The sequence below is a fragment of the Eurosta solidaginis genome, chromosome 2 (genome assembly GCF_040869045.1).
Source record: "Eurosta solidaginis isolate ZX-2024a chromosome 2, ASM4086904v1, whole genome shotgun sequence".
NCBI classification, from domain to species: domain Eukaryota; kingdom Metazoa; phylum Arthropoda; class Insecta; order Diptera; family Tephritidae; genus Eurosta; species Eurosta solidaginis.
This window is the reverse complement of record NC_090320.1, coordinates 58,155,784-58,175,339: the sequence shown is the minus strand read 5'-3', so window position 1 is coordinate 58,175,339 and position 19,556 is coordinate 58,155,784. Positions and strand designations below refer to the sequence as shown.

General features: G+C 35.1%; 1 protein-coding gene across 5 annotated transcripts in view; it reads left to right on the top strand.

Moving 5' to 3' along the window:
* Positions 1-19,556, top strand: part of LOC137239800 (amino acid transporter heavy chain SLC3A1-like) — a 323,462-nt gene that overhangs the window by 77,140 nt on the left and 226,766 nt on the right. The window contains exon 1 of one of the 5 annotated variants that reach the window (XM_067765480.1): positions 17,971-18,578. The exons of 3 other annotated variants lie outside the window; for them this stretch is intronic. In XM_067765480.1, coding sequence (XP_067621581.1) covers positions 18,207-18,578 — 372 coding nt within the window. In that variant the 5' untranslated portion in view covers positions 17,971-18,206. Of the gene's footprint in view, positions 1-17,970; positions 18,579-19,556 lie in introns of those variants that run through there. One more of the 5 variants, XM_067765484.1, reaches the window with a different exon arrangement.

The window sequence follows — 19,556 nt, the reverse complement described above, 5'->3', positions numbered from 1 at the left end:
AAATTTATAATCATTTTTCATTCAGCTTTCTGAATCTTTTATGACTATATTTGTTGATTGAAAAAATATGTGTATGTGAAAAAAATAAAATTTTTAATGAAAGTAAAATTCCAACAAGTATAAAATTCATTATTCAATCATGAAGATAAGAAAAAATATATAAAAATTTTATTATTTATGCAAAAGATATTCTTCAAGACAAAAACAAGTAAGGACGGGACTGTCTTCGGCTGTGCTGAAGACTTCATACCTTTCATGAATGGGGCTGAACAATAATCTTATCCCATTCGTAATCTCCGAATAACCGGATGTATAAGATAAGAAATATATAGAGAACAGATCTATATACCTAAACGATTTTTAAGATAAATATAAAATAAAAAATAGGTAGGTACTTTGTGTGAGGATGCAAAGTTTCACGTTTTTTGTGGTCTGCATGTAAAAACTATGACTACGAATCACGTATTTCAAAAATATATGACGTAAACGTAACTATTTGATGAAATTTGATGAATTTTGAAGCTTCTAGCCGTAAAAAAGGGGCAAAAATGACAGTTTATATCAAGTATATAATTTATATACTATCGATCTCTATGATTTTTTCAGACAACAGTATATCCTATATACGTAAGCATTTTGTGTAATTTGAGGCTTCTAGCTGTTAAAACGGGGCAGAAGTTGTGCAAAGTTTCTTATCTGAACAATCGGTTGTATGAGATATATACTATGTATACCATCGATCTCAATGATTTTTTCAGACATCAATATATGCTATACACGTAAGCATTTGGTGAAATTTGAAGCTTCTAGCTGTTAAAATGGGGCCGAAATCGCAAAAAAAATATATATATATACTATATATATATATACTATATATACCATCATATATATATTATATATATCACCGATCTCTATGATTTTTTGACACAACAATACATACTATATACGTAAGCAATCGGTGAAATTTGAAGCTTATAGCTGTGAAAATGGCGTAGAAATTGCGAAAAGTTTCTTATCTGAACAATCGGTTGTATGAGATATATACTCTATGATTTTTTCAGACAACAATATATGCTATATACGTAAGCAATCGGTGAAATTTGAAGCTTATAGCTGTTAAAATGGGGTAGAAATTGCGAAAAGTTTCTTATCTGAACAATCGGTTGTATGAGATATATACTATATATACAACCTATATCTAAGATTTTTTCAGACAACAATATATGCTATATATGTAAGTAATCGGTGAAATTTGAACCTTATAGCTGTTAAAATGGGGTAGAAATTGCGAAAAGTTTCTTATCTAAACAATCGCTTGTATGAGATATATACTATATATACAACCGATCTCTATAATTTTTTCAGACAACAATATATGCTATATACGTAAGCAATCGGTGAAATTTGAAGCTTATAGCTGTTAAAATGGGGTAGAAATTGCGAAAAGTTTCTTATCTGAACAATCGGTTGTATGAGATATATACTATATATACAACCGATCTCTATGATTTTTTCAGACAACAATATATGCTATATACGTAAACAATCGGTGAAATTTGAAGCTTATAGCTGTTAAAATGGGGTAGAAATTGCGAAAAGTTTCTTATCTGAACAATCGGTTGTGTGGGATATATACTATATATACGACCGATCTCATAAATTTTTTCAGGCAACAATATGTGAAATATACGAAAGTATATGGTGAAGTTTGAAGCTTCAATCTGTTAAATTGGGTAAGATATTACAAAAATCCTCTTTTTCTGACGCAGGTGTATATCGGTCAAGTTTGTTTGCGAGTTAGCTGTGGTTCGAACAGCTCACTTTCGCTTTCTTCCCCTGATAAAATAAGATTATTATGTAGTATCCTATTTTGAATAAGATATGAATATGGCATTCAAAAATGATTCAAAAATCTCAACCAAAACGGTTGAAATATATTCACGAATATGATCAGAAAATCACTGCGAATAGCAGTCAAATATTACTCTAAAACTATTAAAGCTCAATTTTACAATGATATCAAATATGAATAAAAAGCATTTCGAAATAGGAATCATAAATGATTATTCAATAATAATCACATTTATGGTACATTTTTCTCCCGACGATACGTTAATTTTCGAACAGAAAATGCTTTTAAATTTGAACGTTTTTAATCATCTTGGGGTATGATATTTAAATATTTTTTGATCAAATTTTCAAAAAATGCTGGCTGGGAATTTTTCGCATAGAATTTGGAACAAACGGTCTAAATGGTTTTTGAGAAGTTTCACACCAAATATTTAGATTTAAAACGTTTATGTTAATTTGTTTCAAATTGCTAGTAAAATTTTTATTAGATAATATTTCAGAAGGATTTCTATCTTTTTGTTGCTCTTAATATAAAATTCCAGATAGTGTGTGAATTCTGTGTGTGAGCAACAATATTTTCTTTTCCGGAAACAAATTGAATATCACTAGTAAATTGAGCTACATATGTATTCAATATGTCGAATTTGACGAGGTGATCTATCTGTTTTTGAATTTAGATTATGAGTTAATGGTTTTATTTGGCATACAATCCGAGCATATTGCTACTATGAAAAGCTTTTCAGTGGAAATAGATCTTCCTTGCATCAGCTTCCGTTTGGAATCGGCATAAAACATATAGGCCGCGTCTGCCAATTTATAGGAAAAATCAAAAGGGAGCAAAATGCACGTTCGAAGGGAAGTTCGGCCTAAATCTTCTCGGAGGAAACTCGCGTCAAGCATTAATTAAGTTGTTTTCCTTTTTAATTTTTTATGGTTAATGCGTCAAGCGTTATACAAATTCTAAATCAGTTAAACAAACAGCTTTTGTTCTACCAGAATAACAAATATTTTGCTACTTTTAATTGTACTTAGGTGCTCGTTTCTATATTTGTACAGTTGAACTGCGGTATTAACAAGCAACAACAAGTGCAAACGTCAAGTTGTGAAGTTCTGTTTTGATTTTTACACTGCCTTATTTTTGTTTCAAATCAATAAATTTGTTTGTTCAAGTAACTATTGTGTTAGAAATAAGTGTAACCGTGTTGTGTACATTCAGCAATTTAAAGCTCTTTTCTTTACTGAAATAAATTTTATCTTAAAAAAAAAATAATTGATAAGGTTTATATATACATACATATTTGCCGAGTCACAAATATGCAATTTGTTGTTGCATTGCATTGGAATTTATTCATTTTCAGTTTTCAACTATTATTTGCTCCTGCACATTTATTTCATTTTCGTTTCACTGTCACAGCTGTTTGCATTGTGTGTTGTTAAGCGTCATTTAATAGCGATCTTCAAACTGCTCATACAGTGATCTTAAAACTGCTCATACAGCGATTTTTGTACTGTGATCTCCCAACTATTTTTATTGTCTCCGTCTGTTTAACCAATTTTTACTTTACCTTATAATTAGCGATGCAAACGATACATCGATGTGTTTGAAACATCGATGTTTTGCTAGACGATACATCGTCGATATATCGGATAAAAAAATCGAGAAACATCGACTTCGTCCATTCCTAACTATTTATAGAAAAAACGCGCTTTCGCATTACCTATGATATTTGGACAGATACATTGCAGAATAAGTCATTTGCAGGTGTTACAATACGTTTTTTGGATAAGTTTAGATTCCACAGTGGAACCATGGGAATTTTTGAACTGACAGAACGCCATACATCTGCACATATAAGAGAAAATCTTACAGATATTTTCGCAGAGTGGAACATTTCTATAGACAAAGTCGGCAATCATTACAGATAATGACCGCATGGTGATGAAAGTCAATCGTGAAATGCTTGGAGAAAAAAGAATTATTCCTTGCTTTGCTCACACGATTAATTTAGTCGTAACTAAATCTATTGACGAGTCAAGGGACTGCGCCGATTTGATAAATAAAGTTCGAGAAATTTTAAAGTTCATAAAAAAATATTATTAGTGCAAGTGACGAAATAACAAAACAACAAAAGGAAATGGGGTTAAAAGGGGGTCAAATCAAAAAATTTATACTCGATGTTCGCGCACTTTGGAACTCGTGCTTTTACATGTTACAGCGGTTCATTGAATTGACGCCCATTGTAGGAGCACTTCTTTTGACTAGACCCCTAGCTCCCGCAATTATCTCAAGTCACGAAATAGATTGCCTTAAAGAAATTGTAGAATTACTTTGCCCATTTGAAAAATTAACAAAAGAAGTTTCTTGAAACAGCTACGTTCCGGTGAGCAAAGTCATTGCATTAGTAAATAGCGTCAATGAAGACTTTGAAAATATTAAACCGAAGAATACAATAATTTTGAATTTCAAAGAGGAAATGAAAAAGAATTTTCTAAAAAGATTTGCTGATTTGGAACATTCTGCAATTCTTGCGATTTCAACTGCTCTAGATCCTAGATTCAAGTTTATGCATTTCGAAAATTCCTTGGCCAAAGCCAAAGTAATTAACTATTTAAACAAATACATATGTCCGCGAATACAGCGAACCTGTAGCTGATTGTGAAATATCTGTTGGATCTGATAGTGAGGATTCCGAATTTGACATCTGGAAGTATGACAAACAGTTTACTCGGAAGAACATGAAACATGACTCACCTTCTGTTTCGAAAAATGCTGGTGAAACTGAAGTTCATATGTACCTTTCCTCTCCTGTTACACCAACAAAATTAAAATTTAGGAGGATATGAAATCCGTGTTCCCAAACTTGCAAAGATTGCAAGGATATACCTCCCCATCGTCGCCACATCCCTGCCTAGTGAACGCCTATTCTCAGAAGCTGCCGAAACCGTCGCTCAGGATAGGAATAGGCTTTTGGGAAGTATATTGTCAAAACTTATTTTCCTTAACTCGATCTCAAACCTCTTTATGTAATTAAACAAGTTACGTTTGTACCTGTGCATCACAATCATATTAATGAGTGCAATTAATTTTAAAGTTCCTTGAAGGAAATTCCTAAAAAGTACATATATATGTATCTATATAAAAAACGTTCCTATTTTATTAAGAATGTGTGTGTTGTTTTTGAACCCATTGGCTTGTAAATACTGATAATTTTACAATTGCGTTACACTAATGGGCTTTTCCATTCAAATCCTATTTTCGTGTAACGCGAGCTAGTATGGAAAAGCCCGTACTTTCGAAGTTAAAAAAAAAAACTTCTGGCAATACTTTATATCGGTTGTTTGATTTAAAATGAAAACATCGGAAAAACATCGATGTTTATACCGATGTTTTTTAACATCGATGTTTTTTGTGAGAATATCGATGTTGAAAAACATCTATGTTTTTTTGGCGATGTTGCAATTTTGTTAACTGCCAAGTGAAAGGTGATACCGAGCATTTTGTGTCGTGCTGGCTTTGTGATGAGCTTGCTCATATGAAGTGCGCTAGTTTGGCAGCAAGGGTGTGTGACGCGATCAACGATAACAAGGGCGTGCGTTGGTCGTGATTGAAATACAGATCCACGGAAGTGGATCTTTTTAAGCTTTTCAAACATACCCGAAACGCATTCTCTGAAATCGGTAAGGAACTTTCTACATTGGGGGATAAATTCATGTATTATGAAAACTTGTTTAAAACTTTTAAATGTATTACCGATTCAACTGCTAATGCTACTAGCGACAGCCGTGACAGCAAACGAAAACGAACTAATGTCTCGGCTAGCGTACTGATCCTAGACCCCGTTCAAAATATCCAGAACGCAATCCTTCACGCACCCAGCACGATAGAATTAATAAACTGAGCATCTCCAAGTCCACTTACAGTAGAGTCTTCAACATCAAAGGCACCTCCAACAAAACTATCCAAAAAAATATTGAACCTGCAAACCGTTCTCAGCCGACTGAGCCTGGAACTAGGAAGTTGGTTGTAGTCCCTCCTAAAAAATCGATATTCGTGTCAAGATTCGAGAGGGATACTACTGAGGAAGATCTGAAATCGTATATCTCCTCAAAAAGGAAAACCGATCACGTAACAATTCGGAAATTTAATTTTAATTATGAAAGAACCGTGTTTTCCTTTAGATTAGATGTACCTATTGAACATTTTGACACTATTTTGAGTAATGATTTTTGGCCCACTTGTGCGGGGATTTCAATATAGGCGGAATAAGAGTGTTCCAAACTTAGCAAAGATCCCTCTTAATAACACGGAGTCAAAAAACTGAACGTAAAATCTGCTTTAGATATACATATTTTACCAAAATGTTAGAGGCTTAAACACCTAATTAACAGAACTGTTTTTATAATCATTTAACTTGAGTTAAGATATAATTGCTTTTACCGAAACTTAGCTGAAACCTCATGTTTTTAATTCAGACATCCTCTGTAATGACTACCAAATATATAGAAATGACCGCCTGAATAGAGTTGGAGGTGAAGTTCTGCTTGCTGTACACTCTTCAGTACCATCTGAAGAGATTAGCGTACCCGCCATCGATACAACTGAGTTCTTGTGCACACGCAATCAACTAGCAAATTTCCACATTTATTTAGCCATCTTCTGAACTGTCCCTTTATTTGCATCATATTTCCTTGCAAAACACTGTTAATTCGATGCTAAAGCCTTCCGATTCCATTATTGTCTTGGGTGACTTCAATATGACTTCAATAAGCACGTTATGGTAAAGCAGGGTCGTAGCCAGAAAATTGCCTTGGGGGGTTCAAAAAAAATTTTTTTTTTCAGTTAAATAAATAAAAAAAAAAAATGTTGGCTTTAGTTTTAACATTAAAGTACGTGTATTTAGAATATGGTATGAAAAAGATTACATTAAAAACTCAAGCGCATGCGGCGGCTTTTCTTTGCCATTTTATTTATAACTTCATCAACGGTAACAATTTGATCATGGTGGATGCTTAGTGATGCACAGCCAGTCAATCGATTTTCACTCATCGTGTTTCTCAAATAGTTTTTAATCAGCCTAAGAGTTGAAAAAGATCTCTCGTTCGTTGCCGTTGTTACTGGAAGCGTACACAAGATTTTCAACAACATGTGAACATTAGGAAAAGCCACAGAATCGCATGCCTATAATATTAATCATAGATAAATTGATAAAAAAAAACCGAAGTACCTCCTTCAGGAATAAGTAGAATTCATGCTTTATGAGCCTATGCATGAGATCTAACGTATACGTATATAAAATTCAAAAGAAAGAAACCGATCGAATAGAAAAAAATTTTATTTAAAAAAGTCATATCTAAACGGAAAAAACACTAATGTGTTTTCTACATTTTAAAACGAGAAAAACACATTATTTTTTCATTTATCAACATTTTTGAAATGTGTTTTTTACATGAAAAAAAAAATGTAGATAAAACATTATAATAATGTGTTTTCCACATGGAAAATAATATCAAAAAATGCTGTAAATTTAACATTATTTAAATGTTAAAAATATTTGCCTTTTCATTCCGGTGAATGCAATCGCTGTTGAGGCAAAGGAGCAAACGCCTGAATTGATAATATTCACGCATGCAATAAGTTGGTTGATTTTAAATAAATGTCGATTATGTTCGTTTAAGCAAGTTGGATCATTGAACACGAACATGTTGCCGAATGTAATCGAACGTCGTTGTGTTCGATATCTGCTGTTCTCTGATATGTATGTAGATGGTCGTTAGGCAAATTTAAAAGGAAACTTTTTTATGAAATTATAGCAAAAGTTAACATGTACATTTGTATATTTAATAAATTGCAGAATTATTATGAAACAGAATATGATTAAAATATATAAGTGTTCACTTCGTACACACATGTGCTTGCATATTAAAAATATAATATCACCAACAAAGTAAATACGTAGCAGAATTATAAAGAAATTTATTAACATAGACATAAACACATCAAATATTTGAATTGTATCGATCTAAAAAATCAAATGATCCTGTGGCAAGGGAGGGTTTTAAACCCCCAAAACTCCCCGTCGCTACGCCCCTGTGGTAAAGGGCTAAAATAAACCACATACAACCAGTGCGATCCAAAACTTGTGCTACGTGGCGTATGAGTATCATTTCTATACTCAGTTGTACATGAACGCTGTTACTATAACCCTGTTGGCATGTCGGGAATTAAACGTCACACCGGGCTAGATGTAGAGTTCTATACTAATTACTATCGAAACTCTCAGAAACATTTCTAATCAGCTTCCTTTCGGTAGGAAACATTTCAAAAGTGAAAAAATATATGGCTTATATGGTTGTACTTTTTAAATATTCTTTCAAATCGTTACCCTTTACATCTGTAGGTCTGCCACTAGCCATGAGAATTCTCATACCCATTGAAGAAGGGGCGATTCCCGTCTATACACATTATTCGGCTTTTTAAAACTGGCATGTCATTGGAGTTAGCGTCCTGCCACACGGTGCAAACTAAAGGCCTTGAGAAATATCACACCATTGCCCTTACAGCAAGGGCGTCCGGGATACACTGCAGACTTTAGGGTACATTTCTTCTCAACATGTCACACACTGCAGACTGTGTGGTATACTTTTTCTCAACCTCCCGCAAACTGTAAAGCAATTCCTAGTGAAATATTCACCGAAGAGAACTGATAATCGCCATAGTTATAGGGTCATGTGAAATAAGTTGTCGAACTGAGTATCTTGCCAGTGCTAAAGCCCAAGGAAGCAAAACTTCCAGCAATTTTCGATCGATTGCCTACTCCTATTTATACTTATTAATTTGTGTTCTTCCTTTATGCATACAGAACCCGAATGTTATTTCCATGGTAAAAGTTCATACAATGGCGCCCACACTAATAAGTACTAGTATCGCCTGTGGTCGAAATTCGACCAACGTGTATATATTTTCAACTCAGTCTATGCATCAAGTGTTGGAAATACAGAAAACTGGTCCAACTTACTTAACTTTTTCTTTAAAATTTTTGAATTTGATCTAAGACTTTGTACCATTCGATTGCATTTTCTTAAATTTTCTACAAACTTTTCACATGTAATTATAACGTTTTGGTATGGAGCTCCTTAAACCAAAATATAAAAATTATGTAAAATCAAATGAAATTGACATAGAATGATGGTAAAATTACTTGAAATTGAATTGAAAAATAGGTCTTTGCACACCCGGAAGGTCCCCGTTGGCGCGCTACCGAAGTTAGTTTTGGGAGCTCGGTTCCCCAGTAGGCCTATATCACCCATTTACTTCAATAGTGTCATAATTCAAAAAACATGAACTTTTAGTTAAAAACGAAGAAATTTTCTAAAGGAATTTAGCCTATTTCACGCCACCCGTTTCATTTTGTATAAATACATATCTAAAATGTAAGTGTGACACAAAACAAAAATTTCGATAGAATAGAGGATACCTTCATAAAAAATAAAATAAAAATATAAAAAAATTATGTAATGAGAAAGAAGGCAGAGTTTATTAAGAAAATGTTTAATTAAAGAAAAAAAATAAAGTACTTAAATTGCGAAAAAATTAAGTGAAGTGAACAAACAGCTCCATATAAAAACGCAATAAGTGCACTTAGACTTTTTTCCGGGTTTTAATGTGATCATTGTGGAAATATAAAGATTCTAATGTTCGGATATTTAATGTTGGGTTACCCATTGAGATCTATGTACGTAATTAATTTGTATTAAATTTGTAAACACTCCATTTCATTAATATATGAGCCGTTTATTTTGAAAGTGGCATAAGTCATTTCATGTCGTTTAGGTTCAGTGATAATTTGTTTGTATCTCTCCTCGCCTCCAGTTTGTTAGAGTCCAATATCCAAAAGATGCAATTCTTATTATTATTTTATAATTGTAGAACCATCTATATATGCATTTGTTCAAAAATAACAATGCATTTAAGCCCATGAGTTGGAAATGACTTATGCCACTTTCAAAATAAACGGCTCATATATGACCATATCTACCATAAATAATAAAAATACTAAGATATAACAAATCAGAATAAATTAGGAAGAAAAGAAAAACAAACAAAAACATTGAAATTATTCACGCAAACATACTTATTAAAATAAAATTGATTTCATAACTTTAAGCGACATAAACAAATTAGGGTTATGGGATCTAAGCATCCGATTAATCGATATATAATCCAACAAAGTTAGCCTAATAATAAATATAGTGGGTAATATACTGCCTATGCAATACGGCCGCTATGATGCCGGTTGCCGCTTTGACCTAAAATCAAAAACGTTTTTGGGACGTGTTTTTGTTTCGTAATTAGCATAAAAGACAATTGCCATCATCCGGTGGCAAAATCCTGAGCCAGATAAATAATTTTGCATGTAAATGCAACAACAACGATTTGAGCCAGATAAATCCAGATAGAAGTCTGGTTCAATTTGAGAGCAGATAATTTGTTAATTACTTCTTTTTAGTTTGGCAACGCTGCCTTTGATAAACCTAATTTTACAAAAATAGATGTCGCTGCTTAACCTTTCGCCGTATGAGTTAAATGAAAAACGGCGGCCACATATGGCTATCACATTTCACGTGTGCGAAAATTTCACGACATCTGCTTCTCAAGTCTCTCAATGATGCAGAGTATTCCCGTGAGAATTGAGCGTAAGCCGGAGCTGTAAAACTCACTGGAAGACGGCAAATATAAAAAATGTAACGTTATATTTTTGTAACTTTTTTTTGTTCAGTATAAGACGTACTTTATCTAAAATGAGGATTAAATCTGCAAATGCAAAAACATTTTCGGGCAAATTTGCCATTAATTGTTATAAATAAATTAGTTAGTTTCAACAAAAGTTAACTCATTATTTGTGATTTCATGTTTTTTTGAAAACAACTAAAATAAAAAACAAAGAATCTGTTAAATAAAGACTTATGTATTTACGTGTAAGTGAAATTTGCCACAAAAGATGGGCCGGTCAAAATTTAATTCTATTTAAGGTTTTTTGGTACGCTACAAATTATTTTGGAACAATTTTTTAGGATTTTGGTAGAGGCTGTTATAGGTAAGTGGCAACAATGGGAAACCATATTTGTATGTAGGTGAAACATTTCTGCTTTCGGATTTAGCGGCGATACATAAAATTTGAAATTCACATTAGAACACTTAGATAATTGTTCCCAAGAAGGCGCGCTTGTGCACGAAAATGAATTACGATATTTGTACGAATTGTTCGAATTTACAAAAAAATTTTTCTATTAATTATAAACAAATAGAGTAATATTTGTTAACAAAAATAGGCCTATACACTGCGGCTGATCAATACGAATTGATTCATATAACTTTTATATGATTATACGTATGCTAAGTATGCGAAACAGCCTGTCAATTGATTGCATGGAAATTTTGTTAACGCATTAATATATAGATAGTGGGTAATATACTGCCTATGCAAGACGGCCGCTATGATGCCGGTTGCCGCTTTGACCTAAAATCAAAATCGTTTTTGGGACGTTTTTTTGTTTCGTAATTAGCATAAAAGGCAATATAAAAAATGTAATTTTATATTTTTGTAACTTTTTTTTTTGTTCAGTATAAGACGTACTTTATCTAAAATGAGGATTAAATCTGCAAGGTGCCGTTCAGCTTCAGACTTCCTTAACGGCCAATTATAACTGCATAGCATAGCCGGGCACAGCAACATTGCTCTCACAAACTTGATTAGACTACGCAGTGCATTGCATTGCATGGAAGTCTGTTGAATTTTGATTTCCATGTATGTGCTAGGCGCGTGACTCTCTCACTCTTCGTGCTGTTAACATTGTTCTTGCAAAGAGTGGAAAAATGAGCATCACCCTAGCACATATTTCTTGCTTGCGTTTGTGTATACATTACATACTAACTTTATTTGTGTGTGTGTGTTTGACCTTGTTAGCGATGGTCTATGTGCGCTACGTAAATTATAATCAGGTCTATGTACTGGTTTGTCACGCAAAGGACTGTATGTATAATTAGACCTTAAGTTTACTATCGACACAATGTAGGCGATAAAGCAAACCCTGAAGAAGTTATTTTAGTAGAGACTCGTGTAAATCACTCTTTGTCGTTTTCTCTGTTGCAAAGCTTGTATCTACAGTTATGACAAATTGTTTGGTGTAATACTGTTATTGACCTTTAGCAAAAGCCAGTTGTTTATTCATTTGGATACCGGGTGCCGGAGAGAAGTCAAATCACTTTCCTCTTACTCCTTCCTTCTTCCTCTGCTTCTATAAGTGGTATGGATGCCTTTTCGGCAGGAGTATTTTCCCTCAAATGCATACCATGGGCTAGCCACACTGAACACACAATAGAAGGCAGTTTTTATACCCATCCTGATATATCGATCAGATGGCCTGTTGTTATTTGTGGCAGAAGTGAATGGAATAACCCGGAGAATCATCAAAAAATACAGTCCAAGCATCAGCTTTGATGTTAAAGCGGTAAAAGGCATATTTTTCCTATTGGGTATCCTTATTTGACTAGTATGTATATGTGTATGTATGTTTACATTTAACGTTCTACTTCTGTTAATTTTGCGGTGTGAAGTATGAAAAATAAGCAACAATTGAAACGAATCATATTCATATTTGACAAAAGCTGAGGCATAAATATTGTCACGAGTATGTGCATATGCATGTACATTAGAGTGAGCCAGACGGTATGGCCTAGAACGTTCAATGTGGTCATATTAAATCGTTCCCGAAATGGTCGGGCTAGTAGCTAAATGATGCTTGTTACGGGGACGTACCAGAAGACTATCAACATCGATAACACTCCCCAATACCTTCGGGGAGTGTCTTTATCGCTATAACAACAACAACAACTTCTTAAGTTCTTGGGAGGTGGGGCCTTTTGAGCGCGGTGTTTCGCAAAGCCTGTTTGTTTCGTTTACGATCGGCGAACATATTGGGGACGCGTTGAACACAAGCGGCCGGCCAATTGCTTTATAAGTGGTTATGAGCGTTTCTTTATCTTTGTCCGAAATGTTGTCGACAAGCGACTTCAGGATTTTGTTACAGCTCTGGACTTAAGTACAATTGTAGCTGTATGCTCGCTAAAATACAGATCCTGATCGAACGACATAGTTTGGATGAAGATATTTGGTAGCGTAATGCTATCGATGTCCCATATGGACGATATTTGCCACGTACACGTTTTAAATAAGGTCGCCGAAGATTTTATCGGAACCAGTGTCAGATTTCGCGAGGTGAAGAAACTGGAATGATTAAGGAGGATAGCTCGCCGATGGAAGAGCCGGAACCTGTTGCCACTGTCGTGCAGTCATGGACAACGCAAGATTAAATTGAAACTCCTTCTGTTGGGGCAGGGAGCTTCTATATGTAAAAGTTAAACAAAAGTAGGGATAGGACATCACCCTGTAGCACCTCTTGTTTAATTCTGGGTTTCGATGTTACGTTCTTGAACTGTATCATTGAACTGCCTGCCGACCACACAGATAATTGGCAGTCCATATTTTTAGACTGGGAGTTTTGCAGTAGCGTGTTTGATTGACTGCATCAAAAGCTTTTGATACGTCTAGCGCCACAAGTACTGTTCTAAGGTGAGGTTTTTGATTCAGTCTACAAGTTATCTGTGCGTCAATGGCGTGCCGCGATATGTAATTTTTGAAAGTTTGCGGTGAAATAAGGAAGCATGACAGCTGCAAGTGTCTTCGCCACCGGCAATGGGAGAGGTATTTAACGCTATGAGTCTCCTACGTTAGCTGATTTCCCAGGCTTTAGTAGCGGTACCATCCTCGCCATTCTCCATGTTTCAGAGATCACGAAAGTTGACAGAGACAGGTTGAAGACGAACAACTTTAATATGGGTTAGGTTATTATAGTTAAATAAGCACGTTATGGTAAGGGGCTAAAATAAACCACATACAATCAATGCGATTCAAAACTTGTGCAACATGGCGTATGAGTATCATTTTTATACTCAGTTGTACATGAACGCTGTTACTATAACCCTGTTGGCATGCCAGGAGTTAAGCGTCACATATAAACCGGGGTAGATGAAGAGATATCAAACCATTGCCCTTACAACAAGGGCGTCCGGGATACATTGCAGACTTTAGGGTACATTTCTTCTCAACATGTCACACACTGCAGACTTTGTGGTATACTTTTTCTCAACATCCCGCAAATTGAAAAGTAAATACCTAGAGAAATATCCACGGAAGGTACCTGATAATGGGCATGGTAATAGGCCCATGTGAAAGTGCTTGTGGAATTGGGTATCTTGCCAGTGCTAGAACAACAGGCTAGCGTATGATTGGAAATGAAACTAAAAGCCCAGCGAAACAAAAACATCCAGCAATTATAGACTGATTGCCTACTCCAATTTATACTGTCTTACTTTTTATTCTTTTTTTATGAACACAGCACTCGAATGTTATTTCCATGGTAAAAGTCCGTACAATGGCGCCCACACTAATAAGTATACCCACACACACATTTGCATCTGAGCATTTGTGCAGTGTATGACTGCTGAATTTATTAAATTTAATTGCTGAAGTAAGCTACATCATATTTGCATTGCATATATTTTTAAAAGTTCATGTCGACAAACATACAACAAAACAAAATGAATCGGACATGCACATTAAGATGGGTAACAAAGCTTCGATTCCAAATCTGAAACGTCGGAGCTTTCGAAAGATCGCAAAATAGTTCGAGATGAACCGGAAAATAATGCCAAAACTATCTGCAATAATTAATAACTGATACCAAATGTAATGCTGAAATGGTGCGAAGAGGATCTAGCATCGACTCGGATCATTATATGGTCGCAACCAAAATACGCGCACGCCTCTGCGCGGCTAACATAAAGGAATAAAAAACACAATGAAATCTAGACGTCGAAGGGCTGCAAACGCAGCAGACTGCCAACGATTTCGCAACTCGACTCTCACACCTACCCTCTGAGAGCAAAAATACACTCCACAACTGGTACGATGAAGAATGCCGCGTTGCAGCCGAAAGAAAAGGTTCTGCCTATAGGGCTAAGTTTAACGCGAGCGAGAAGGAAAGCGAGATGATTTTTCGGGAAGAAAATATCACAGGCAAAAGTCGTAACTGCGAGGAGATTGAGCCGCTCGCCACCATAGTTTTACCAAAAAATACGGCGGCAGACGGTGTTCAGAGAGTACTTAGATTATGGAGGAAACACTTGTCTGCTCTCCGTAATAGTGACGACGGTCTACCACCTTGGGATGATGAACCCGATCCCGCAATCGATGATGATGGAATTAAAGTCCACCCACCTGATTATGAGGAAGTCAGAATAGCAATAACCAGATTAAAAAACAACAAGGCCGCGGGCGCTGATAGATTGCCTGCGGAGACGTTCAAATACGGCGGCCAGAAGTTGGTAACGTTAAAGTGTTTTTGGGTAAGTCCTCAAAAGATGAAATAAGTCCCATGCTCGCAAGGTCTCGCAGCGAGGCTTAAAAAATCCGGTAAGTGCATAAAGTATTTCCTCCCTTTCCTCGAAGACAAAAGACGAAAGATCTTTACATATAGAAATTAATCGCTGTGCGTTAGTGCCGGTAAAGCTCAAAACGGCTATTCCGATTTTGATAATTTTTTCTTTGTTTCATTCCTTACGGCTGAAGGATGGGTTTGGAAAACTTTTGTTGGAAAAGTGGCCCTTGCCACGCCCCCTATTAGAAAAAAGTTAAATTCGTTTTTGACTGTAGGCAAACCAAGTCACGTACAGACCAAGGTCTGCCGGGTACACTATTTAAGTCTTTAACAGAAATGAGAAGGAAGTTGTGTCTCTCCCTCGCCCTGTTTAAGTTAGGAGAGGCTCTCCGTCCGAATGACCGCACCACCCCATCTCCACAGCTCTGCCTTCGACCGTGTACCGATGCGTGTACATCACCAACTTCGCCATGATACGCACTCCAATGTCTACACCCGCTGGGGTCACTCCGCTATCCAACTAGTGCTGCCGCTGTCATACAATTGCCAGTATGTTGCCATCAGGATGCCCTACATTGCCAAAAGGACAGTTTCCCGCTCTCTACCATTCCACCTTTGCTTTAGCGGTCTCACCGTCGCCGCTACTATGCCGCCGTTCGGCTTTTTCCACTTCCACGCTGATACCATCTCTCATTTCCACAACTTTTTGCCCACTGCCGATAATCTATTCGTAGGGGAAATCTTAGATACCGTCGATTACACCGTCGGTCACATACCGCTGAACAAGGCTACCTCGCGTTGCTGAGTAAGGATCCTGAATCACTATACATCGCGTCGAAAGGCGAACCTTGATGTTTGCAGCTTGAGGGAAAAGATTCCCCCAAACAATACTATGCCAATAAGGCTCGTACTGCAGTGCTGGACCATCTCTTTCAGGGATTTGCGAAATTCCGTGACCGAATTTGCGTAACAGATACATGAGCCCTAGACCTTTAGTGAGATCAGACAGTCTGGCAAAACATACATATATACATTTAAGCATAGTTGCCAAGTAATTACGATGATGTGGTGTGCTAACTTTTGTACTTTCATTGTTAAGGTGGTTTAAGCAACCTGAAATTTGGGTTTCTAGCTGAATTGTATATTATTAATTATCCCAAAAACCAACCCAAGGTCAAACTCAGTTGGAATATGCACGTTCTTGATTGGGGTATTAGTTGCGGAGTGCCGTATCATATCTCTGAAGAGAGAGGCTTACGATGGGCATACTAACTGCACACTGCCTTCTGGCGTCACACTCTTATAAGTTTGGCCTCGTCAGTAACAGCAGATGTAGGAAGTGCAAGCTGCAGGATAAAACGATTGAGCTCGTTCCATGGCCGTTTCCTGTGCTTGCCGGATCAAGGCTGACGTGGCAGAGTTGCCTAGAAAACTTCTACTATTTGCCAAGAGGATGGACTTATTCTATAACATAGGTCCTGGCACCTAATTGTAGTTCTACCGTTTGTTCGTCAAACAAATTCTGTCAACATTATAGACACATTCAGTCTATGTGATTTTTTTTCTTTATTGACAACAAAATTTGATTTTCTTTACAACAATTTTCTCAAAAAAAAAAAACAATGTTTTTGCGGCAGAAGATAGCTTATCCCTTATGTAAAACTATTTGCCATCAATATTTATGAGGATATGAGGAAAAATAAAATAAAAATAAATTAAAAAGAAAAGTGAAATAACGTATTAAAACTAATGTATGATTTAAATACCATTTCCGTATATCAGTAAAAATAAGAGGAAAATTACATTTTACAGCTGAATATTAAAATTATAGTTTGCAAGAAGTAGGCGTTTGACTTCAGTTTTAAAGCTTTGCAGATTTCTTGCATTTTTAACTTCATTTGGAAGTTTCTTGAATAATTTTACGCCATAGTGTTTTATTGATTTTGCACATCTTTCTGTTCGAAAAAGACGTGGTTTGATATTTGTTCGAGTTCTAAGGGCATATTCTGGGATTTGTTCTTCTTGGAAGTTCAAATTATGTTTAATTAAATTATTTTTTATTTTGTAGAACGCTATTAGCATCTGAGAGATGAAATATTTGCGAATATCTAGCTTATTACAATATAACAGCTCACTTGATGTTCTCCGCGGTAAATTTAAAATGTTTTTAATTACTTTATTTTGTGTTCTTTGTAATTCATTTATAAGTTGCTCTTAGCAAACATTCCATATTGGATTCAAATAGTTAATATATGACAAGAACAAAGAGTTGTATAGAAGCCATAGTTGTCTTTTTGGAATTAATTTCTTCATTGACCGGTAAGTGCAACCCAATGTATTTAAAATTTACGCGAAGCAATTCAGCCGTCCTAAATCTTCACAAATACCTTGTCAGGCAAGAGTTTTCCCAGTTTGAAGTTCGACGCAACCATCTTAAAAGTTCTCACACAGTATGAACGTTTGTGGTCGATGTAATACCTGCATATGTGGTCGACTGTTTTAGCGTACTGCAAAGCTTCAATTACGTTTACGTAAATAATAAAAATAAACAATTTCACTGATTTGGTTCATTTGTTCATCCAATTGGGTTCCACATTCTATACTCAAATTTGTGCGCAAGCAAAGAGAATTCAGTTTGTGACGAGATATTTTGCAGGCGAGTTTGGTGTTGGGAAAATTTTCTGCTTTTCCGTTCATATTCACACTCAATTAAGCAATGATTAATTAGCAAGTTTGTGCAAAACGGCAAATTTTAATTTATTTATTCATATTGAAATTCGACAAAAAAATACTTTTATAAAAAATATTTATCTATACAATCATCGCATAAACACTCACAGTCTGGTGTCACGTTAGCAATGAGCAAAATGGGTATATCTACCGATCCTACATTGCTTGGTGTGGAGTTACCATCAATGCTTGTAGAATCACCATCGGTGTCGACATTCTTGCCAGATGACGAATCATCCAGCTATCCGTTACTCTGCACCACAAATGGCACTTCGACGCCGGTCACCTTTTCTCATCCGCTAACACCTTGCCAAGACAATGATAGTACGGCCTCGGGAAATTTATGTAATGAAGATGCAGATGTTAAGGCCGAAACAAGCTCATCGACGGGTAGCAGCTCTGGTATTGGCATGGACGCACCAGATACGGCGGCGACAGCGCTTTTCCATAAACCGCATGCCTATCAACATTTCCAACTTAATAATTGTGACGCTGAGCAGGTTAGGCTAAAAATCTTGTTTAAATATATATGGGGTATTCCATCCCAATTTTGAACCCGACCCTTTAGAATTGGCTGAAAGTTTTTCTTCTTTTTCTAGCTTACGAAAGACGTTTTTCAGAAGTTTTTCAAATTTATTCATCCAACTCAAAAAAAGTTATGAATTTAAAAAAAACACCGTTTTTGTTTTCAAAATGCTATAACTTTTTAAAAAATTTACCGTTTGGGAACTTTTTTTTTAAAAAAATTTGTTTTTAAATGTACTTTTCGGAAAAAATTCAAAAAAATTTTTAAAGTTTTTGTTTTGTAATTTTTCAGTTTTTCGAGATTTTTCGAATTTCGCCCTTTTTTTTCTCATAAAAAACTTCAATCAATTCTGCAATCATCCCCACTAATCCCGGAGTGGGCCGAGAATTTTGTTTGTTTTTTTATTTAATTGAAAAAAAAAAAACTTAAATTTTTTTTTGTATTTCTTCCGAAAAGTACATTTAAAAACATATTTAAAAAAATGATCCCAAACGGTCAATTTTTGAAAAAGTTATAGCATTTTGAAAAAACACCGTTTTTTTCAAAATATTTAAAACTTATTTTGAGTAGGAAAACGGTGTTTTTTTTTCAAAATGCTATAACTTTTTCAAAAATTGACCGTTTGGGATAATTTTTTTTTAAATATGTTTTTAAATGTACTTTTCGGAAAAAATACAAAAAAAAATTTAAAATTTTTTTTTTCAATTAAATAAAAAAAAAATTCTCGGCCCACTCCAGGATTCGTGGGGATAATTGCAGAATTGATTGAAGTTTTTTATGAAAAAAAGGGCGAAATTCGATAAATCTCAAAAAACTGAAAAATTACAAAAAAAAAAACTTTAAAAATTTTTTTGAATTTTTTCCGAAAAGTACATTTAGAAACAAATTAAAAAAAAAAAAAAATTCCAAACGGTCAATTTTTGAAAAAGTTATAGCATTTTGAAAACAAAAA